We start from the raw sequence: 25,885 nt of genomic DNA on the forward strand, positions 1-25,885 counted from the left end.
TAAATGTCTACCTTATCAAAGTTAACACACAGTCCGTAAAACAAATTTCACAGTAATACCACTGCGAAGTTTTGCTTATTTCTTAAATTTAACAGTGATACCACAGCGTACTCCTGATACAAGAGGAAAAACATAAGCATGCTGTTTTATCTTAGCAAATTTACAAAAGCCAGAGGCGAATAATGTTGAATGACGATTTTTAAACAAATACCGTTGCTTATTTTTGCATGGTTATTATATTTGAAAGAAATTCCGTAGTGTAGTAACTGTTTCTACGACTAAGTACCATAGCGTATTGATGCTGTTTTTAAAATTCACAATCCTTCTTATTTTATTGAAAAACGTACCACAAATTTGTGGAAAATGTGCATTTTGCGGCTGTGGAACTGGACGTACCTACTTTTTCGGTACGTTTCAGTCGTCTACACTATTCCTACAGTAAAACAGTAGCGGTAACCAGCACCCTTGAAAAATTGGTCTGCATTAGGCGGCTACGGTAGCGCGTCGATGTACGGTAGCGGTATTCGAAAGGATATACATGATCAAGTTATAGAGTGTTTCATTGCGTATGTAGTGTAAGTATTTAAGAAATTGAATATGAAAAAAATAGATAGTTTTGCTTATTTTCGCTCAAAATGCTTTTATTTTCGTCTGAAAGAAACCAGTCTTTTAAAAAGCTAAATTAACATCATCTTAGTATCGACTTATTTCGAAAATAATATATTTCGTTTTTTACTCATACTTAAAGCAAATAAAATAGTCAATTTTGTTTACCAAACATCGGCAACACAATCCGTTGCCTGAAGCCATAAGTTATTTCAATACCTAGGGACCGGAAATTAGGAGACCGGATGAGACCGGATAATACGGTGAGAGACCGGGAAAAAGTATCGCCCGTATTATTTCTACATGACCTATATGGAAATCGAAAGCGAAATTACATTTTATTTGTGGAACATCAAACAGGTAAACACGTTTTTTTGATTGAAATTTTGTTTATAGGCTGTTTTATTTAATTATTTTCTCTTAATTTACATTACCGGTGTATATTTGTCATAGTTCGAAAACAACTCGGACGATCTACCCGGAAATATATAAATCATTAATACTCTCTTAAAACCTACGACATTTTCAGAAAATTCATATTGTCAATGCGTATGAAACAGAAACCGGAAATCATTCAAGCATACGTGGCGAGAGGGGCTGGTAAACGTTAAACGGTTTATTTTACAACGCAACCGGAATTTTCATAATCCATGTTTGGTCCATTTGAGGTCGCTCCTAGTGTATCAGTCTTGTAGGTTGTGGTGCATACTTCACAGGTATAATGTTAGTGTCCCTCCTACTCTGATATCCAAAACGCGTGCTCCTTTGAAAATCATTGACACACGGCATCCCCGTTTAACGTCGCTCTCGGAATACGGTCAGTATTTATTATTGGGATTCCTACATGCGACCCCTGGGTTAATAGTCATCAGTTAGAGCACGATGGCCAAGTGCGTTGCATAGGGGTAGACCCAATGTGTTACGTTGTTCCTTTATATTAAAGGCACTCATTAATTGTTTGTTAATGCACGTTTTACAAATACAAACAAATTATATATTACGAAAAAAGTGGCAAATCATTAGGAGTGTTAAAGCTAAGATGTTGACAGCTAGAACCCTTCAACAAATGTTTATATTTGCTCAAATATTATCTTTATAAGACCACAATTTTGAAAAACGTTAGCAACGCAATTCGCAAAAGGATTTCGCACATAATGTAAAATTGTCATCATTTCAGATATAAAAAGTCTATCAGATCTTTATCCGTCATTGTGGCAAATTGTTTGGGGCCTCGCATTTATTTCTTGACTATACCGGCATGGGTTCGCTCCGCACTAAAACCATAATATTTATTTTTAGTTTATTTTGTAATACTTTTATGGTATTTTTTTCTGCGTTTAAAAACTGTTGCATTTTCGTAAAAACTATTTTTTCATTTTTTAACAAAACGAGATAATTGAGATAATTTAAAACGCTAAGGTTATCTTGCCAATGTTCTTAGCTTTATTAACAATGACACATTATATGAAATATCTTATATTTTATTATTGATACCGTTATTTACAAATCGATGTCGACTTAAACCTATATGGAAGAAAATGTCATTTTCACGGACTTTACATTGACTTTAAATACATTCTCATTGCGACGTCTGCAATGGACGATATCTATGCCACATACATACATTGCTAATTGTAATTGTTGAAATAATATCCAAACGAACAGACTTACGATTTTTCTAGCAGGAATTCATTATTAATGAGTTTTTTAATAAGTCTACGGCGATTTGTACTAACATGGAACACTTTTTATTTTTATGACTTTTACAATAACTTTCAATTTCATTGGCCCTGTGTACCTTTATAAAACACATATGCGTTGTACAATGTTTATTGTTAATTCAGATAAATACCTCAACTTACACACCATATAAGTGCAACATGGCTGGCCAGCTGACGGACGCTTATATGGACCAGCTAGAGACGTGGATAGGAACAGGGCCAAAAACCTTCACCCTACTGTACAAGATAACTAGGGATGGGTGTGATGCCACCATCTTCCACCAACAGTGCGACAACCAGGGCCCGACTGTCACTGTACTGTATAACACCAGTGACTCTGTGTTTGGAGGCTACGCGGGTCAGAGCTGGCATAGTCGGAAAGCATGGATTAATGATAACACAACCTTTTTGTACCAGCTTCGGTTTTCTGGTAATGAGAAAACAAATAAATTTCCTTTTCAAGGTAGTAAAGCAAGTAATGCCTTGTTTGGACATACCACTTACGGACCAACGTTTGGAGGAGGTCATGATCTTCACGCATTCGCTGGAAAAATATCTAACAATAGCGGAACCTTTGCACTGAACGGACATATGACATTTCACTCATACGACAGCCAGGAGCTGACCACTGACCAGATCAACAACGGGCACATGGACGTCACAGAGTTGGAGGTCTACAAAGTGACAGGTAAGGCCATCGTATCGGGCCCCTTGGGTGCACAATCATAACGGTCCCTAAGGATGCGCACTCGTAACGGCCCCAGGATGCGCACCCGTAACGGCCCCAGGATGCGCACTCGTAACGGCCCCAGGATGCGCACCCGTAACGGCCCCAGGATGCGCATCCGTAACGGCCTTAGAATGCGCACCCGTAACAGCCCCAGGATGCGCACCCGTAACGGCCCCAGGATGCGCACCCGTAACGGCCCCAAAGATGCGCACTCGTAACGGCCCCAGGATGCGCACCCGTAACGGCCCCAGGATGCGCACTCGTAACGGCCCCAGGATGCGCACCCGTAACGGCCCCAGGATGCGCACCCGTAACGGCCCCAGGATGCGCACCCGTAACGGCTCCAAATCCAACCCCTCCAGTCTTCTTACCGCTGATACTCCGGTGTTTACGTTTTACCGACAGGGCTAACTCTGTGTGATGATATATATCATCAATAATAATAGTCTTACGGATGCATAGCAGTTATTCAAATTCAACAACTCGCATTACCCCTCTGGAACTCCGATACTCCGAACTCCATAGTTAACTATGTGTACTGATATATTATGTATATTTCCAATTCAACCTCTCGCACTACACCTGGTACTCCGATGTCTTCTCTTTATCGTGATAGTACGTATGTGTGATTATATGTATATTTCCAGTTCAACCCGGCAACCCCTATCACCCCTGAGAGCCCGGGGTTTATACAGAAGCCCGGCCTTGCTGACAAAGTCCACTGTGTGTTATTTGTACTTGAGGCAAACACGGTTGACGATTTGCCAACAAAACTCGTGGAAAAGATGAACAGCTTCCAGAAACTGATGAACCAGAAAGGTATGGGGTCGGTATTTAGAAAAAGGTTATCTTTCAAATACAAAACAATTATTTTTACGACCACCAAACGCAAATAAGAAAGTGCAACCAGGATCAAACAAATAAATGTTTATTTTAATTAATAGCTACGTTGCCAAACATTTCCCATTTAAGAAAGAACCACAATATTGCTAAAAATGTTTTGATCGATTTAAAGTCAAATCAATTAAACGCGATAATGCATTAAAAGAAAAACAACAACATAACATTGTTTACACCAATCGATTTAGTGCACCTATATATGTAAACGCAATAAGTCACATTGGTTGTAATAAACTCAATTTTTGTTTTAACCACAGGTATTCCCCAGGCTGTCTTGCTGACAAAGGTGGATGTAGCGTGTACAGAGGTCGCGGAAAAACGTGTCCAGTGTCTTCCGGAAGACAAACGTGGAAAAAGCCGTGGACACAGTTGCCAAGCTTCTAGGTATGTTGTCACTTCAATATATTTACAACAGTCCGTAATGTGCCCTATTTATTCAGTGCTGTCATTGTTTTTAAAATTGAAGCCGTCGCCTTACTTCTGAGTATAATCAAGCGATATTTTGTTATGAAGTGCCCTGACCAATTGATTAACATGTAACTTTTAAGGTATGACGTCTCCATTACGTAATATGTATTTAAGTTGGGTAAAAAATTCTCAAAATAATGTTTGTATTAGTAATAGACATGTTTTCACATGCTCAATACACGGTAAATCAATGACATTGTTTCTTCAACTTTTATACCTCAAGTATCTATTAATTTTATAGCATTATCTGCAATTCCTCCAAATACCATTTTGTCATGTCCCTATTTTTCTAGGGCTGCCTCGCAACAACGTACTTCCGGTTAAGAACTACGAGAATGAGGTTCAGCTGGAGAGCGCCACAAGCGCCCTGGCCCTGCTGGCGCTTCGACAGGCGCTTTACTTCACCGAGGACTTTCTGGAGGACGTGGTTGATAAGAAGGCCTCGGTCAAGGCCGCCCGGGGAAGGGGTTTAAGTGGAGGTAGTGGGGAAGGCAAGGGAGAGAGGGTGGAGATAGGGAGTGATAGTGCTTAAGGTGGGGGAGGAGAGTCAGGGAGGGGTGCTGGTGGGGAAGTTGTGGAGGGGAGAGAGGGAATGGGAGAGAGTTACGAATGAAGAAGAAGACGAAGAAGAAGACCCGTGATCAACTTCGTAGAATACAATGGCTTACGTGTACAAAAGGCGAGCATATAAACAAGTATATTTGTATTACAATAATAGCAACTGTATCTTTAGTATTTGATCAACAGTTTACAAATGACATATGACTTATGTACTATATCCATGTACTCAATATTTAAACTAGGTTAAAATTATAAACTTTTTGCAAAATAACTCCAATAATGCATAATTTAGTAATGATATTTGATATAGTGTGCCTTAACTATTCTCTCAAAATGATACAATAACATACCCATGCACTAAATGTGATAAATAATGTTAATGCACTATTTTACTAGAGTTACTTACGTGACAAACTTTAATTAAATTGTCCCGTCCCCACTCTTATAACATATATCGCCCAGTTATTTTTTTTGGGTTATGTTCAATTTCAATTTACATTGTTTTATACGTAATATTTGAACGCTTTCTTTCACTGCAATGTAATATTTTCAATCAGTATCTTAACATATATGTCAATCGCACGGAATACAAATCTATTCTTCCTTCTGTTCACCATATACGAACTCATTTTGTGTCGAGGTTTTATCTCTTTACAAAACAATGTATGTATTATTTCTACATTGATAGAACTGAAAAATCCCCGAACCTAACAGCCATAAAATAAGATGGGCGTAACTAATTTATTAAATAGATCTTAAACATGTTCCGTTGATATATTTATCAAACTTCGCAGATACTGTTTCAGTTTCACTTTATATGCATAGTGTTTTATTGCATTCCATAAAAGAGCCCCAAGATGTAAAAACAATACCTAAAAAACACTATTCTTATACAACGTTTGTATATGAGTCACCATAATCGAATTATAAATTTTACGGTAGTATACCACCTTTCCTAAATATAACAACATTTGTCTTATCTTTATTTACAGATAGCTGTAACAGTATCATGTAAAAATTTTAAATTATATTGCACTTCCTCACTTGTTTTTGGCATATATTACAATATCACATGCATACATCAATAGAAATAATTTAATTGTGTCAATATCTATTTCTTTGGCTCCATTCAAAAATAATTTATCTTTTAAGGCATTTAGGTACATAGAAAAAATAAACAGGCTTAAACATTCCCCTTGACGAACACCAAGAAAACTATCAAACAATTCACCAGCTTCTCACCAGGAGAGGAGGTATAGCATTAAGAAAAGGAATGACAAGATGTATACGTTAATATGTTCGCCTAATAATTATTGAAATATCGATTAGTATGAGGTTTATATTTGTATGTTCTAAAATGTTCTTGCTTTTGTATTTTTTAACATGAACAAAAAATGTTGTTTTTTTCTGATACCGTTAACTTACAGATGTCCTTGAATTATCTGCTAACTTGCTCTGCTTTGCGACATTGTTTTCAACTGTTTTCATTGTCCGATATTATCCCATACATTTTATATTTTACATGTTTGCTATGTTAAAAAATGTGTATAAATTAAACATTGAATAACATAAGACTATTATCTTCTACAACTGTAATAAATTTCTTACAGTAAATGACAATCAAAAATGTAACCTGAGGGAATAAAGCATACGTTTCGGTTTCTAAGTCATGTTTTAATTTAAAAATGAAGAGGCATATTAAATTTATAACGAAAAACGCTTTGAGCCCTGTAACACGTCCTGTATAAGGGCACGTGCATCACGTCCTGTATCACATCGAGTTTGGTGTGGTGTTAAAACATGCATTTGTGAAGCAGCGTCCCCAAGAGTGTGTTATGTCAGCAAATGAACAAAAAATATAACTCCAATATTCAGCAAAAATGAATAAAAAAATGTGTTATTTTCAGTGTTTGAACGTTATTTATAACAACATTATAACCACTGGTGAAATGAAACCCACCTGTTACTGAAATCAACACATTTGTTCTATTACTTAGATGAACTAGTGTGAACACGTTAGCCCTCAACACAAGGCACTATGTTGATACGGAATTGGAAAACGACAGTTGCATGATACATAAAAAACAAACCAAGAGTTACTGATTTTTCACAAAAGGTCATTGAAAAGGCTATTGATAGGCATATGGTAAAATACACAATAACTAGAGATACAGGTGTTCACAAACGTTCAGAAAAGTTTATTAAAAAGAGTGAAACTTGAAATATTTTAGAACACTCATGTCTTAGCATAATAGTTATAAATCCATTAAATGCCGACAGCACGTCTACGATCCATCCACGAGTCCATCCCGTATTCTATAATGAATCCACTATAATGTCCAGGTTTAATGTCGTTGCATAATTATTGAAACAGTTTGCTTAAATATTATGGATGCAAAAGAATGGCAGAATAAGTATTCAAACATTCGGTAATCAGCAACTGAACAAAAACAACATCAACAACAATAATGGCCTTAATACAAGGACTCCACGCGTACTTTGACCAGCCCAATTGCGTTCATTTCCCCGATAATGACATCAACCCTGCAATTCATTTCTTAAATAAATCTCAAAAAGTAAGCAAAACGAATCAGACAATGTGTTTATTTCTGTTTATGATCGTATTTCAGTACAACATTATAACCACTGTTGAAATAAAAACCCTTTTGTCACCGATATGAACACGTATGCTCTGTTACTTAAACTAATGTGTTAAAGTAAGCCAATGTGGCTCCGGCTTTTCATATTTTTCTGCAGGTGATGTCTGTATCCGGCCTTTATATTTTTTGTATTTCCGTGTTTTTGTTTTGTATTATGCAGTAGGTCTTTATCATCCACAAAACCAATTAGAAATCCAAATTCTAACAAATTACACACTATTAAATCATTATAGCAAAATGTCCTTTACATCAATCTCATATATCTTTGTCTGTTTTATCATTTATTCGATTCCGACATCCTTCATAATTAAATTTCCCAGACCTTAAATAGTTTGCCTTTAAACACCAAGGAATGACTACTTTATGGCAAACACTTTTGATAAAAAGAACATTACCAAACCGTCTTATCATCTTCAAACTGAACATTATTTAACACTTTGGAACGAGGACGTGGGTTCGAAACTCGGCCGAGTTGAGCTCCTGATGGAATTGGCTTGTTTAAAACACAAGTTTCTAAATAATGAAAGTCATCCCCCATTTTCCTTCTCTAATTATATCTCCCGCAAAATTTTTGCACAAAAAAGGCTTTAAATTTAGAAAACAGAAATGATAATTTTGACACATACTCATTTTCAACAAATTTATGCGACCGTTCCTTTCTGTGGATGTTATTTTTAAATCAGAAATGATTTCTAGCTCGCCGGTCACAAATAACTTAAATGTTAGGTTTTCAAATGAAATGCTTTAAGTCACAAACTCATATCTCAGTTGTGAATGTGGATCCTTTTGCGTGTGTTTAACTTCGTCTGCTGATTTAGCTTTGAACTTCGGTGTTTCCTTAACTCTGCTTCCGCACTACCTTTTGATGCACTATTAACACCATCCAAACTGAATAAGCTGTCCGAATCGCTTTCACTCTCCGACCGCGTTTCAGAAATTAAACCTAGCTTTTTTCAATCAACCATTTTGTTTAAGTTCGACATTGGTCAAAATAAAGTTAAATTTACTTCATCCTGCAGTTGACGTCTTTGGAATTGATACAGAAGGTTTAATGTTTTTACCGTTTTCAGCTCCTTTACTCTCTTCTTTTTCTCTTCCAATCTACGTCTCAGATCTTCCCGCAGTCTTAATCGTCTCCTCTTTCTCCAGCTGTTATAATTCATCCAGCATCACCGCTATTTCTCCTTCCGAATCCGATCCTTCCTCGTCCTCTTAACCCGTCTCGAGTTTCATCTTTAAAGATTCTCCATCACCATTGACCTCCGAACGTTAACATATTTTTCCAGGAGAAGCAAACAGGGAGACCAAGCCCGCTGACGACTCTGGGGCTCGTCCACCAGTATCCTCTCCTTAGCTCTCTGTCAAACCTACTGAATCCATCTTTTTATAGTTTATAATATTTCTTCTCCTAGCCGCCAAAATACAATTAGATAATGAAATTCCAAACAAAAACGTCAAAAACTCTACATTTTTAAAGAACATATTGCAGTCAATTCGTCAACATTATCGATTCCAAACCTCTGGTTAAAATTTCTTGAACTTTGGTGAAATAAAGCTCGCTCCAGATGAACGTCCAGGGGATCTCTTTCAACGATTGAACAACCTTGTTGAAGATCATCGTCTTAAACATGATGGTCTCATTCAACAAATTGGGGTTTTGCCTGAAGCTGACGATGAAATAAGCCCAACACTAGAAACTTTCATTGTTTTAACATTGCTTCGCCTAATTCACCGAAATCTCTCGGCACTCGTAAACAACGTTATAGTACTGAATTACGCTCGAGGACAATCAAAAGAAGTAATCAAAGTGCTCTACAAAAGGATGGTGTAAAGCCTCTCTCTATTATAGATGCAACTCGTATACAATCGGTAAGGGGCACGTGACGCTCGTAGCGCACCTGCCGTATACGTAGATGAGTGTCAATTAGACAAAAACGTGTGATGGAACTTAACGTTTAAGTGCGAAAGATGAAACAAAGAACTGTCCATTTCTTATTTAGTTAAGGGAAGAAATAAAAGGACTTAATCAGGTAATTTCCTTGCAAATGCTTTACCTACTTGGTACCTTTATTCATGACACACATAACTATGTTCAAAATAATTTTACACGTGTTTTGTGCTATATATTAGAAAGATTGCCCAACACACCTTGTAACTTGAATGTGTACTTGTAGACCCCCCTAAAAGTTTTAATATAGTCTACATTTATTTTGCGATATACGTGTGATTATCATGTTCGCAGACACTCCTCGTGATTTTGTAAAATATTGGCCATTTCCGTTCTTACATCAAAATTCCCTATGTTCGAGCCTTTCTCCATCTCAAGTAGACAACAAACCATGTACTTTCTGCGTTTCTCACAATCTATGTGTACACGTACACACCAGGTACACCCTACGCTTCTTGCAGGTACAGTTTACATTCCAATGATTCGCGTTCAAACCATGTACTTAACACGCTTCGTGAACGTAAACATACCACCAGCGTTATGAAACCTTTCTTAAAAAACTGTTTATGCTTCTTGAAGCCTATTACATACCTGGTGTTACTAAGACGAGCGCCTCCCCTTCCCCGAGTTCCGCCGCGTTTTTCGCCAGACAAGCCCCTAAAGTCTTAATTCCGTCGTCAGGTACAGTTCGCTCCATGCGGATGTATTTTTCCTCACACGACGCCGTATAGTTAATCCATTTTACTTGTTGGTTTGAAAGCTGCACTCTCACAGAAATACCAGTTTTACAACTATTTATTTTTTTATCTTGGAAAGAGCATTTTTTTTGCTTAAATATCTACAAACCAATGAAAGATTCCTGACAAAAAATCAGATCGTAGATTTTTATATTTCCGTTCGTAAATTAATGTTTTATGCCTTAAACCGTTACTAACGGCTTAAGAAAATTGCATAAAACATTAATTTTTGAACTTAAATATAAAAATCTGTGATCTTATTTCTTGTCAGCAATCTAATATAACTCGTGTCCATGGATTTTCGCAAAAATGGCTCGTTCCAAGACAAAATATCAAAAATTGGCAAAATGTTCAATCTGTGAGAAGTGATAAAATAGTAAGCATAACATACACATGTTGATATGCTGTTCCTTATTATCATTTAATTCATTGTAAAGCCACCCTGGATCTCTTTTAATCAGTTTTATGAAAAACTTTAACGTACTCGCTTACCCGAACGTACATTTAACTCTATATGTATACAAGTCTATCTATGTTTCTGCATATGTACAACATCTGCAGGCATTGCACTCTGCTGATAAGAACCAGAAATGACCTTGTTCACATTTGTGATATTTCGCCAGGTTTATCAAATATCACATTACTGGGTGTACTTAAGACATACGATAGTACAGCCGGTCCTCATATTTGTTAAGATCGGCAAAATAATGAAACTTGTAGTAAACATATGTCTACTTGCTGTTGTTTCTCACTGAATGACCAAGAAATAGGTGATTGTAAGAAAATAAATCAAGGCACATTCTCAATGTTTATTAGAGACTTACAATCGTAGAAAGTTTTTTTTCTAAAGAAATAAACATGGCCTAATGAATGAAACGTTTGTTCATATTGCTGGTTTACTCTTTTCCTTTTATACGTTATTGTTGGAGGTTTCAAACATTTTGTTTACTCTTGCAGAAGATTTATGAACGAAAGTTCTTTCAAAGTGTGATAATTTTCATGAAAACAAAAATTCTACTTACACCGACACGAGTGTACGCCGAAATGTATATTGATGTTGTAGGCGCACGGACAATAGTTAATAGCCCAGTGGGTACCTTACCCATCAGAACAGGTATATACAAAACACGATGAAGATAATGCCACAATAAAGGAGACTCAAGAAAAGTTAGTCGTTTGTTAATATAACATTTAAACCCGAACAAAACTGGTTTATTTAACATGTATATTAATATACATAACATAGCTTAGTTTGATTATTAAATCGATAAAGTTCAAAGCTTAACAATTTTATAAGGAGCTAATAAGTTTGTAATTATGGAACATTTTTACGACATATATTTTTCAAAAGTAAATTATCTCCATTTATCCCCCAAATAAGCGCATGTCCTATAGAATTTGTAATGGCAAAATGAAATAATTATGATTTGCATTTAAAGTTATGGATAGCAAACTGACGATAAAATCTCAATGTTGAATAAATGACGCAGTATTACTTAAATTGTATATACTATTGAATCAGGTATTGGTTGTTAAATATTCTGTAAGGTTCTGCGTTATGTATTGTAAGAACATGAAGTAATATATCCTTGTATATGTAAAGGAGAAAGTCGGACCCGAAACGGGATTTGTTTAATAGGTTTATTCTGTACAACAGTGTAATAACAACTAACTTTAATTCTTGAAAAACATAAAAATATCACTGCTTTCCGATATAGTGTGTTGGTAGAATCTATTACAGATGTATGGAAATCGAAAACGAAAGTAAAATTTTGCTTGCAGAACATTAGACAGGTAATAAACACATACGTTTTTATTGACCGAACTACTGTTAATTTCTGTTTCATTTATTTATTCATCCCTTTATTTACATAACAGGCGTATTTTTGTCATGAAAAATTACTCGAGAATACATACAAATTATCAATACTCTTTTAAGGCTTTAATCCTACATTTTCAGAAAATTCATAGATGTATGCATACCGCTAATGCATAGGAAACAGAAACCGGTAACCATTCTAACATACTTGGTGGGATAGGCAGCAAAATGTTAAACGGTTTGTTTTACAACGCCACCGGACTTTCCACAATCAATTCTTTTAATTGGAGGTCATTCCTAGTGAATCAGTCTATTAGATTGTGGTGCATACTGCACGGGTAGAAGGTTAGTGTCCCAGCTACTCTAGTATCCAAAGCGACATGTTCTAAAACCTGACCTGGCCTGCTGAATCAGCGTTTTGTGTCGGGCCAGGCCGGGCCAGGACAGATTTGATTCCTTATGAGTGTACAACCTCTGAATATACTGGAACACAATGATATATCTTTATTTAGAAATTAAACTTCATATTTAATTCAATGATTTTATTTCAGTTTTATTTAGATAAAAAAAGTATTGAATAGAATGCATGAATACATTGTAAATCAATATCGGATTGATTAATATTTTATGGCAGACATCTAGGGCTACAAATCGATTATCAAACTCAATGTGTTCAGACGCAAGTTATACATACATTTTTATATTTATTTGTGATGATTTTTATGTTTTGTCTTTGTTTTAGGTGTAGAATTTTAATCGCACAGTTTATAATTGAACATGAAATAGTTCAAAACTACATGCATACTTCAATTGAAAACAGGTTTATTTTGAAAGTAAATAAAGTAATTATGCATGCAATTAATCTGCATTTTTATTTTGGTAAAACTTTGAAAACTTAAAAAACAAAACAAAATTATATAAACCATGCAGTTTAAGTTCTAAATAAAGGTGTATCATTGTGTTATTGCATATCTAACTCTTGTACTTTCAGTATTATAAAATCTGGCCTGGTCTGACACAAAATGCTCAGCAGACAAGGCCGGGCCAGGGCAGGTCAGGTTTTAGAACATGCCGTCCAAAACGCTTGCTCCTTTGAAAATCAATGACACACGTCATCCCTGTTTACCGTCGCTCTTGAAAGAATGTTAGTATTTATTAATGATGAGGTGGGGAATCCTACCTGTGACCCAAGGATCATTAACTTACTATTCCTCAATAAGAGCACGATGCACAAGTGCATTTCATAGAAGAATAGCCAATGAGTAACATTATTCCATTATGGTATAAAGACTTGTTCATGGTTTGTAAAATGCACTTTTTACATACAACAAAAAAACAATGTTATCAAATAAAGTTTGGCATATCATCAGGAGTGTTTAAGCGAATATGCTGACAGCTGGAACCCTTCAGCAAATGTTCATATTTGCTCATATGTATGTCTTGGAATACCACAATTTTCGCTGATCGAGTTATTACGTAATGTTACTAATATATTTGATAAAGATTAAAATAACAATCAGTTGTTTATCAGTCATTTTAGTCGAGTGTTTTTTGGACTCGGAATTTTTAATATCGACCGTATCGTCATGGGTTCGATCCCTTCTAAATCCAGCATGTTTTGTACTATTTATTTCCTGCGATTTCGGAATCAAAGAAAAAAACTAATTATGACAAACTGTTTTAAAATATATCTTTGTCAAACTAATGTTTGGTCCAAAACATGAACAAGTCCCTTTAAGAGTGAATTGGCAAATTGTTACTCCCGAAAATCAGTTGAGTACCGGTACTCTTAAAAGCATGAAATGCTATTGAGAATCCATCTCTTAGTCACTATAGAAGTTTAAGATGAATTCTATTTTTTGAGGAATATTATTACTTTTGCTTTTCAATATAAAAGTGTATGTTTGTTTTGTACCCTTGTATTTGTATGTATGGCACAGAGTCCAAACAACTGCCACTGGTTTACTGTAATAGTTGATCGAGGCCTCTGTTGTGTTAGACTACCTTGGCAGCAACTTTTAACGAGCTTTCTATCATGATACCATGACATGCTGTCCAATCCAACAATTTCTCTTGATACATCGACAATATTTCCACATACTAGTTCAGTTAGAAATCCTCTAGCCTTTAGGTCATAAACATCAAATTTTAACAAAACGAACTTTTGTTGAGACTGTTTTTTTCTCGCATGCGAAGGTTTATTGAGATTTCTCAAAACGCTGATATTATCTTTCCAATGTTCTTAACTTTATTAAGATGGTCACATCATATGCATTATCTGGAAGTTTTTTTTTTATAAATGCCATTATTTACACATCTATGTTGCTTTAAACTCATATAGAAAAAAATGTTAATTTCACGGATTTCACATTGACTTTAACTTTATTCTCACTGCGACACATTCAATGGACGATACCACGACATATACATTCATTGCTATATGTAAAATGTAATATATCTCAACTTACAGACTTACGATTTTTCTTGCATGCATTCATTATTAATGTTATTTTAAGTAGATCTATGGCAATTTGTACTTACATGGACCACTTGTTTTTCTACCCTTATTGTAACTTTCGATTTCATTATATGCGTCACCTTTAATGGTCGATAAAACATATGCGTTGGATAATGTTTATTGCTATTTCAGATAAATACCACAACTTCCACACTAACGATTTAACCGCAACATGGAGGTCAACTAAGTGACAGGTAAGGTCGTAAGTTCATGATTGTAAACTGAATAAAATAACAAGTGCCAAATATAAACTTAAGATATACTATTAAAGCAAAATGTTATCTGTAGTAATATTTTAAACCAAACGTAGAGTTTTAAAATATATCTCATTGCAACGAAAAATAATGGATACAAAATATAATCGTACGACATGATCGATCAAGGGGAAACAGTTCTTAGCGACATGAACACTGGGTTGTTTAGCAGTTGCAATTTTAAAATTTGACATTTTGAACTAAATGAGTATATGAGTTTAATTTGGTAAAGCAACTAAGTACATGCGGAGTGTGACACGTTCAACATAAACCGTCCTGTCATTGTTATCGATTCCATGCGATTGGTAATAATTCTTATGCGTACGTCTTAAAATTCCAACATTATTAAATGCTTTTTTCTTAAATATAAGGTCCTCGTTCCAATAAGGACCTCAAATATATTAAATCAGGAAGAGTGTCACAATTGCCAACAATACCTTTTTCAACTTTGATATTGGCTTAAGATTGTTTTTCACAAAAACTTGTCCAAAATAAATAAACTATAACGCTTAAGTAATTTATGTTTACATTTTCGTTGAAACAGGCTCCATGGGCAAATTTTTATAAACACTTTGATCGGTAGTAAAAATGAACACACTATTAAGGAATAATAACACAAGTGGTTGTCAGTTTTGACCTTTATTATGGCAGTAACGACAAAGAACCTTCGATGGGATGCGCACTCGTAACGGACCCCTGGGATGCGCACTCGTAACGGACCCCTGGGATGCGCACTCGTAACGGACCCCTGGGATGCGCACTCGTAACGGACCCCTGGGATGCGCACTCGTAACGGACCCCTGGGATGCGCACTCGTAACGGGCCCCTGGGATGCGCACTCGTAACGGACCCCTGGGATGCGCACTCGTAACGGACCCCTGGGATGCGCACCCTTAACGGGCCCCTGGGATCGCACTCGTTTACAGCACGAACCATCCGGTAAATCTGTACCGCAAGAAGAGTGTTAGTGTCCAATGTTCTATGATATATGTTTGGTACCGTTTCTGATGGGGTGCGGAAAGTAAAAACGGAAATCAACGGAAGTGAAATCGTGGCCAAATGCTCCCGAGCTCAACGACAAGGTAAAAAAAGACTTTTGCGTGTGATGGACGCAATTATAATTGTAGGAACATTTGAAGCATGATTAAAGCATAAACAAACAATCGCATCCAATGATTTATTTTATTCCTTAATCATTACTTATCATTTTGCATGTTCCATTTGTGATGTTTTATGTTTGAGTCAAAAACCCTTACTATGCGAGGCTCACGTACTAGAAATGCAAGCCACTCGTTTCTAATGTTTTTTTAATTAGCTCCTCGACCAACTGAAAGAGGAAATCGCCACATTCAAGCCTCCGAGTGACCTAGACTTGATCAACATCCGAGTCCTCCTTCTGGGTCCCGTGGGCTCCGGCAAGTCAAGCTTCTACAACACAGTGGACTCTGTATTCCGGGGACGCATTTCACAGAGGGCGCGGTGTGGCACTTCAGCTCAAGGCATCACTACAGCGGTCAGTTTGCATTTAATATTAAGAAAGGATTAACAAGAGCACGTCCGTAGAATATTTGGATGGCTCAGTATCATTTTGTTCAATTTTTGTTTTGGATTTTTTATGAACCTTTTTATTCAGATAAAAGGGGAAAATGCATCTAGACTAGACAATAAGCGATGACTGTGTGTATATAATCATTTAGAGTTCTTTATATAAAAGAGTTTGTTAATCCCTCGAGAATTCACATATTTCAATGTCCACGTTTCGTTTTCACCACCAAACTCAATTTAACTCAATTTCAGTACAAGCCGTACACGGTGAGCAAACAGAGCGGTCCCCGACTCCAATTCCAGTTATGTGACACGCGCGGTCTTGAGGTCAACCAGGGGCTTGACCTGCTCGTGTGCAACTTCCTGTTGGACGGTCACGTGCCTGAACACTACGAGGTATATATGAGCGTTGGTGTTGTAAACTTCCTACCATGCAAATGATAACAGGTCTGCGTACTTTATGTCTTATATTCACCAGAATCTATCAGGTACATCGGTGATTCATCTCGATGTGGCCAGATTTATTGCTTAATTGGAATAATGATTTAAACATACAATACAAGCGTTTTTATAAACGCCAAGATGTGAATAAATGTTTTTTCTAACTGTAATATAGTCAATGATTATACACGTACGGATGCATAGAATGTGCATGATCGTTATTTCAATTCAACCCCTCCCATTACACCTGGTACTCCGATGTCTACGATTTACACACATAGTTAGCTCTATGTAATGATACATAATGTATATTTCCAGTTCAACCCGGCAACCCCTATCACCCCTGAGAGCCCGGGGTTTATACAGAAGCCCGGCCTTGCTGACAAAGTTCACTGTGTGTTATTTGTCCTTGAGGCAAACACGGTTGACGATTTGCCAACAAAACTCGTGGAAAAGATGAACAGCTTCCAGAAACTGATGAACAAGAAAGGTAGGTTGGGGATGAGGTATTGTGAGAAAGTATATTTAAATTATTGTTACGATCACCAAAAGCAACAAAGAAATTGAAACCAGGAACAAACTCCAAAAATCATTTAATGTTAGTACTACAAAAGTTGTGTAAATTAAAATAGTTCACAAAAAAAATAAGTGTCGAAATGTTCACAATATATATATTACTAATCCTGGTATTCTATAATTACTACTGTGTTTAAACCACTTGAAATATTAAGCACACTAAACTTGAGCACTTATTAAATAAGAACACCTTTCAAACTCATCCACATTATTGACATATATAGTCATCGCAGAAAACTTTACCTAAATCCAAGATTCTAGAAATATCTTGGGGATTTTTAGAAAAACAACATTATTTGGTATACCCTTTAAAGAAAATCTCACTTTACCAAAAACCCGTGATTTCAGATGTAAGCCCTTCCTCTGAAATTGAAAACAAAATTGCTTATACACTATAATAAAATAAATTAAAAAAAATGAATATTATTTTTTTAATACTGAAACCCCAATACATGAAATCGAAACAGATTTCTTGAACATTCTAGAAAATCCTGATAAATTCATGCTAATACTATCACATGGAAACATTGTTTGTTCAAATATATCTATGTCACTATGCAGAGGAAACTAGATTGATTATCAATGAAGCACTAAACATAAAATACATAAACAACTGATAATATGAACCGTAACAATGCCATTGTTTATTAAGTTCATGTATGTTGAGTCCAGGTAGCGCTGTAGCAGCAATATTTGTGTGAAATGTTTGATTGCTATCCGAAGCTGTTTTATATGCATTTACCCATGACTAGCAATGTGCGAGTTTAGTGGTCTATATGATGTTGTTATACGCGCCATGACCCCCTTCGAGCATTGTGCGAGTGAATTGGGCTATCTGATGTTGTTATACGCGCCATGACCCTGTGCGAACATTATGTGAGCGTATAGGGTCATCTGATGTTGATATACGCGCCATGAGTCTGTTCGAGCATTGTGCGATGTTTTTATACAGGCCATGAGTCTTTGCAAACATTGTGCGAAAGTATTGGGCTATATCATGTTGTTATACGCGCCATACTCTTAACTCTTTGCGAGCATTGTGCGAGTGTATTGCGCCTTTTGACGCTTATATACGCGCTATGATTCTGTGCGACCATTGTGTAAGTGTTTTGGGTGATCAGATGTTGTTATACGCGCCATGACTCATTGCAATTATTTTCTAAGTGTATTGCGCTATATGATGCTGTTTATACGCGCCATGACTCTATGCGAGCAATGTGTGAGTGTTTTGAGCTATCAGATACTGTAATACGCGCCATGACTCTTTACGACCTTTAAGCAAGGTTACTGCGTTATGATAATATACGCGTAATGACTCTTAACTGTCACTGTGTTAATGTCTAGCGCTTTCTGAAAAGGCTATATGTGCTTTTACTCTATACTAACGTTATTGTATAAGTGGTTATGTTCGCTGGTCAAAAACTTCGCGAATTGAATATTTCCGACGTTTTGCTGGCAGAAATGTTCGATTATTCATGTATACAATGGGTGTAAACGGTACAGAGATTTGTAATTACACAGTATTGATGCGATTATAATTGTTTTATAGTTTATTTCATTGTATGTTGAACACCTTGTATAAGTTAGTAATTAGATTTTAGTTTTAGGACTCATTGTGTCAGATTTAAGATTGAGGGTACGTTGGGAATTGTAATTATAACTTCGAAACTCTTCATTCGATCGACTTAACACTTCACACAATTATTTACGGCCATCTATCAATTTGGTTACATAACACAATTTCATCTTGAATACTAATTATGGCCCTGATTGCGTTAGGAACTTAATTTAATGTTTAAGGGTACATTGGGTCCAGTAGTTAGAGGTGAAATCGTGTTTTCACTTTTATCCCTTCATTCGATTGACTTAATATCTGACACGGGTGTTTAGGGCCATCATACAAATATGCTACATAACTCCATATGAAACCTGATAACAAATTATGGACGGCGATTTACGTTTTTAATGTTTTAATTATTTTAGTTGTTGTATTGCTTTGAACAGGCACATTTGTTTCTCAAAGTAAAACCTGGTCATGAGAATGACGTACGCCGTTTTTAGGCTCGGCCGCCATGTGCGTCAAACTCACATATGGTATCGAATACCTTATAATAGTTAGGATTGACATATTGCAACTTATATGACGAGTTTTTGGATACCTTTCATGAAATTGAGTTTTGGGGTCCCTAGAGTCAAGATCAAGGTCACCGTTACTAAAAAAGATGTTTGGTAAAGAATACTTTTAGTTTTGATTGACAAATTATAACTCAACTTTCATATTTTAAGTGTTAACAAAGTGATACCTGGTTATTACGATAAGGTCCTGAAACTCACAACGAAGGCTGACTTTTTTCTGACAATCATTGAAAACCTGGTTTTGTCGCATTGCGGCGTTTCTTGTTTACTTTTCATTTTTTATTTTGTACTAATTTTGGCACATATTAAGTCTTTATTGTATTCATTTTTAATACAAAGCGGTGTATTGTAGCTGTTGTGGTCATCTGTTCCTAAATCATATGCAGTTTTTGGTTTGATCATATAAAAGCCAAATCAGTTAAACACGATTATGCATTAAAAGTAAAAATAGTAAATATTTTTCACTAAATTCACTATTCAACTTTGTTGTTGCATCAGTTTTTATTGTACGTCTTTAACTGTGTTATAAAATCGTTACATGGATTGGAAAAAAATAACCCCGTTTCATTTTAAAACCACAGGTATCCCCAGGCTGTCTTGCTGACAAAGGTGGATGTAGCGTGTACAGAGGTCGCCGAAAACGTGTCAAGTGTCTTCCGGAACACACACGTCGAAAAAGTCGTGGACACAGTTGCCAAGCTTCTAGGTATGTTGTCACTCCAATATATTTACACCAGTCCGTAGAGTGCCTTATTTCTTAAATGTATAATCAAGCGATATTTTGTTATATGAAGTGCCCTGACGATCTTCTAGGTAGGTTTTCACGCCTATAAATGCCTATTAGCCCAAAGCCGTTACGTATTTAATTGGACATTGCTGTCATTGCTGTCAGTGTTTATAATAAAAGCCTTCGCCTCACTTCTAAGTTTAATCACGCAATATTTTGTCAGGTAAAATGCCTATACCGAGTAAAAATTGTATCAGTTTAATAGTACCCTAACCACTAATACTTAATGAAAGAATTCGCCATAATATCATATGCATTTTCGTTGCGTGGAAAATTTCAATTCTTTTTTTATTAAATTATATACATGTTTTCACATACTTCAGTATACATTGAGTAGTATTTATTACAAAGCAAAACCTGCAATTCTTTCAAATACCATTTTGTCATGTCCCACTTTTTTTAGGGTTGCTCGAGGCGGCCACAAGCGCCTTGGCCCTGCTGGCGCTTCGACAGGCACTCAACATCACAGAGGACTTTCTGGAGGACGTTCGTGATAAGAGGGCCTCCACCATGGCCGCTCAGGGAAGGGGTGCAAGCTTGGGAAGTGGGGGAGGCGAAGAAGAGATGATGGAGATAGGGAGTGATAGTGACAGTTTATAGGAAAAAGTCACTAATTGAGAAGAAGCAGAAGAAGATATCTATACTATTTGAAAAACATATTAAAATGACACATGACTTATGCACTATATCCATGCTCTAGATATCAAGACGAACTTAATATTATAAACTACTTAAAAATAACACCAAAAATGTATTACTTAGTAATGATACATGATATATTTTGTCTTAACTATTATGTTATTCATCTTCAAAAATACTATCTACTAATTCACTATTTTACTAGAATTATATACGTAACTAACCTTAATAACATTGTCCCATTCCCACCCCACTAAAAGGCGAAAACGAAAAATTAGAAGGGTCTATAGGGTAAAGCTATGTCGATCTTATTATAGCTTTGGGTACCAATTCTAATGCAAAATTGTATTTCTAAGATTTAATTTTACAGATGAATGCTCACATATTCTCTACTCACAAGATATCTATACTTAAACATATATTTTCCTTATTTCAAATGCATTAAATATATGAATATCTATTTTTTTAAGATGTTTACAATTCATATTTTAACGTACAAACTGCCTTAAATAATCTTGATCTCTTCCTAATTATATGCAGTTTTTTGCATTAATATTGATCTCTCCCTAAACTATGTATATATATATTTTCTTTGTTTGATTGTATACAATAGCAATTCAAATAACATGTGATACTCATCTTCTAATTTGTTGCATACTCTACATAAGCCATCTTCTCTTGTAATATTTGTAATATTTTCTTCCGGTCTCAACTGAGTGCCGGTGTGATGATATTCGTAATTTAGTTAATGCTATTAATGTTAGCATTCTTCAAATATGCCTGTAACTCGAAAATTGCAAGACTTTATAAAACGACGCTCTAGGTGAGTTCTATTCGACGCTGGGAAATACTGATAAATGTGTTTGTATTGCCCACCCATTGGGAAATCCAGACCTCATGAAAACAATAATTACATGAAATATGTTGTACATATACTGCCCTTTTAATTTTTCGTGGGTGATTTCCAATTTCAATTTACATCGTTTTATACATGATCTTTGAATATTTTCTTTCACTGCAATGTAACATATTGAACCAATTTTAAAATGCATGCCAATGACGTAGAATACAAATATATTCTTCCTTGTTCACCATATACAAACTCACTTTGTGTCGAGGTTGTTACCCCTAATCAGTTCTTATAAAACATTGTTTGCATTATTTCTATATTACTAGCACTAGAAAATCCCCAAACCTCATAACCATAAAATAAGATGCGCTAATTTATTTAACAAATTTAACATATGATTCGTTGATATGCTTATTAAGCTCTGAATATTCTTTTTCAGTTTACAAAGAGTCTTATTTGCCAGACTTGAAAGTGTTTATAACAATCCATAAAAGAGCCCTACTTTATGTGAACAATTATACCTTGTTTGACACACCGTCTATTTCTGAGTCACTTTCATGAAATTGCAAATTTTACGGTAGTCTACCGCCTTTTCTAAATGCAAAGTGTTCGTCTTATCCTTATTTACAAATACCTTCAAAAATCATCTGCATACATCAATATAAATAATTTAAATGTTTCAACATCTATTCCTTTGGCACCCTTAAAATTTCAATTCATCTTCTAAATTATGTAAGTAAAAAGAAAAAACAAAACAAACGGGCGTTGAAATAATTACGGGCTTAAACATACCCCTCGACGAACACCAAGAAAACTTTCAAACAAATCACCAGTTTCTCACCAGGAGAGGAGGGTATCATTAAGAAATATAGGAAACCAAGAAGTGTACGCAAATATGTTCGCCTAATAATTATCGAAATATCGCTTGGTATGTGGTCGTTTGTTTTTTGGGGGTATTTTCTAACATTAACAAAGATTGTATTTTTTCTGATACCGTTTTGTTGGCATCCTTTACTTACGGATGTCCGTATATCATATGTCTATTCCATGTAACATGCTCTATTTTTCGCCATTGTACTATGCTGTTTTCTTGTCTCATATTATCTCATACATGCATATCTTACACATGTTTGTTATTTGATAGATGTGTTTGAATAAAAAATTTCAATAACATGGTATCTGTTATCTAATACAACTAATTAAATTTATTAAAGTTAATGACATACACGAATATAACTTACAAATACAACGCATCATAAGTTTCGGTTTCGGGATTGTTGGGATAAGAGTGAGGTTGTGCGGTACCTAACGATCCTTGATAAACATACCTTGTTTTTTATATATATAAAGTATGTATGCACTGTGCTGCTTGTGGAGTTTTGTACTGTTCTTCCATGTTTTTTGTTTGTGATTTTATGTTTTATGGTTTTTGTGTTTACCTAGTGCCATTAAACCGGGTTTATGTTTAAACATTTTGTTACTGGTCTTGTTTCTGTAGCTTTTCGCATAAATATTCTAAGGTACATTCTGTTAAAAGAAATAAGCGGACATGTTCAAATGAAGCGGATGTTAATGCTAGAATACTTTATTGACGTCACAGATGTAGAAACTGTTCTCTTTTATCAGGGACAAGTTTGAAGAACATGCAAACTCCATTCAGACAGCAAAATATGATATTAAACATCTTCAAACATCTTGTCAACCGCTACATGATATGACCAACTCTTTAGAAAAATGGCCAATGAACATGCCAACGACAAAATATTGGATGCTGAATTTCGTCGCATGAAAGAAAGCCTAATAGTACATGGCATTCCAGAGAATACAGCGCATTCTCAACAAGGTGTGAAGAGGGTGGAGCCAAACAGGAGCCGGTCCCATCAGCATAAACTATTCACAAAGAAAGTCTTGATTGCAGCCAGCTTGTAAATATCTTTATCAAAGACGTATTGACCATTAAGGCTTATCACATTTTATTTGACCGGGCACATAGGTCGAAAAACATTGAACGATCTAAGAAACCCCGCCCAAACATTATCAAGTTCAACTTTTATTATGAACGTGAACATGTCCGCAAGGCGGCGGCTACAGCAAGGGACGACCTGAAAAAGCGTGGAGTGGCGAGACGCACGGCAGAAACTCTACTCAATCTTTCATGCCAAAAACAGAAAGAAGATCGTGTACGATTTTCTGGGGACAAACTTCACATCAATAATTAAGTGTAAACCCCAACCAAACATTTCCCTAATAAGGGGGTTAGGAAGAGCATTTGGATATTATTTCATGGAACATTAATGGACAATGTAGAAAACTAGCGGACCCGCTTTTTTCACTTAACAACATAGAACAAATTAACTTCAATAGTGAAAGGAGATCAAATAGCGGGGTTCAAAGTAAGGTATTTTTACAGATTTTCAAATGAGGAGCATGTTTAGTGCGGAACAAAACGGCGGATGTTTGTGGTATTGTTCGGGTATTTTTGAAGGATGTTTTGATCTTATAAATAGGTTTATATTAATATTATCGTTATATAAATAGTGAATACTAGGTAAGTGCCGCGAAAAGAAGAAGTTTATCTGACAAGGCGGAGACATTTATCGGGTGCGGCAAAGGCTAATCTAATGTTCTATTTATACTGTCACTTTGTTTATTAAAACACGATTAATTACCTTAAAATTAATAAGTACCTTATTAAAAGGAAGACAACTGGTATTTCCCTGTTGACATCGGCACAATCGCATCAGCACACTAGATAGGTGCCTATGTTTAATTGTGCTAAAAATAGTTCTCATTTTTTTCAAGTTTACTCAATACGTTTATAGTCCTCAACACAGTCAATATGTGATTTAAGTCAATACATCAAAAACATTTTTGAGCAATTGAGAACAGGAGAGTTGTACTGTTCCAGGAAAGACGCACGTTCGGACATACTCACATATCAACCCATTTGTGTGTGCGGATGGTCGGACAGACGTAAGGACGGAACAAGGTGTTTTCTATATAGCACCTAACACCACTTGGTAGGGATATAACAAACTCAGTTTTTCTTCTAATATGTTAACTTATTATAAACTAATCAATGAGAAAACGACTTCAAAATTTTTCAAAGTTTAAAATATACCACACAAGAGCCTTAATAAGCATATAGATGCACTGTCAACTGCATTTAAAATCAATTTTTATTCCGGGTCAAAACTTATCATGTCATAGGTGTAAAATAAAAAAACAGGGTAACTGAAATGCTTCCCTATGGCACACCATTTGTGCATTGTTTAAAATCAGATGAAATATGGCGAACACAAACAGTTCGTTTCCTCCAAGGAAATACTACTTTAACCATCGATATTCTGGACATCACGTAATTCCACTATACCAAAACAGAAATCATGTTCCACAGGATCAAAAGCTTTCTTGAAATCTAACATTACCATGCCTGTAAATAAACCTTAGCACTATTACCTATAATGTGATCCATCAAGTGTACACTGTGAAATTACTACAATGTATTTCACAACATGATTGAAATCCATACAATATAGTATATAGTGTGTAAGCATATGTTTATAAACATTTAGATAAAAAAATAGCTTTATTATTCCCAACATCAAGGTAACTGGTAATATACAAGGGTTTACACGTGCAATTTCCATGTCTTCAGTTAAATTGTACAATATATCTTGTAGAAGCATCCTTCAAATGTTAAGTGGGAATGCCACCTAGACCAGTTCCTTTAGCTTAATCCGTGACACGTTCTAAAACAAATGTCGTACGTACACTTTTTTTATAAATCATTTTAAAACTTGTAAGCAATCATTTGAAACATGTTGGCGATCGTTTTATAACATTGAACATTGTTTTGAAACATGCGAGCGATTGTTTTAAAATATCTGAGCGATTTTCAAACAGGTATGCCTTTGTCCGGCTAATTGACGTTATACGATTATGGCAGAAGCCTCATGGTCAAACAGCTTGATGCTATAGCTGACAAC

At 35.7% G+C, this 25,885-nt stretch overlaps 1 protein-coding gene across 1 annotated transcript; it reads left to right on the forward strand.

Annotated features, from left to right (window-relative positions):
* Positions 1-938: 938 nt before the first annotated feature.
* Positions 939-21,007, forward strand: LOC128202837 (interferon-induced protein 44-like). The gene is made up of 9 exons (XM_052903992.1): positions 939-966; positions 2,451-3,015; positions 4,772-4,795; positions 15,967-16,004; positions 16,238-16,435; positions 16,720-16,863; positions 17,227-17,402; positions 20,202-20,326; positions 20,811-21,007. Exons 2-9 carry the CDS (start codon positions 2,487-2,489, stop codon positions 21,005-21,007), a joined length of 1,431 nt encoding a protein of 476 aa, XP_052759952.1. The 5' UTR covers positions 939-966; positions 2,451-2,486.
* Positions 21,008-25,885: the final 4,878 nt, after the last annotated feature.

The sequence above is a fragment of the Mya arenaria genome, chromosome 9, assembly GCF_026914265.1.
Source record: "Mya arenaria isolate MELC-2E11 chromosome 9, ASM2691426v1".
Classification (NCBI taxonomy): domain Eukaryota; kingdom Metazoa; phylum Mollusca; class Bivalvia; order Myida; family Myidae; genus Mya; species Mya arenaria.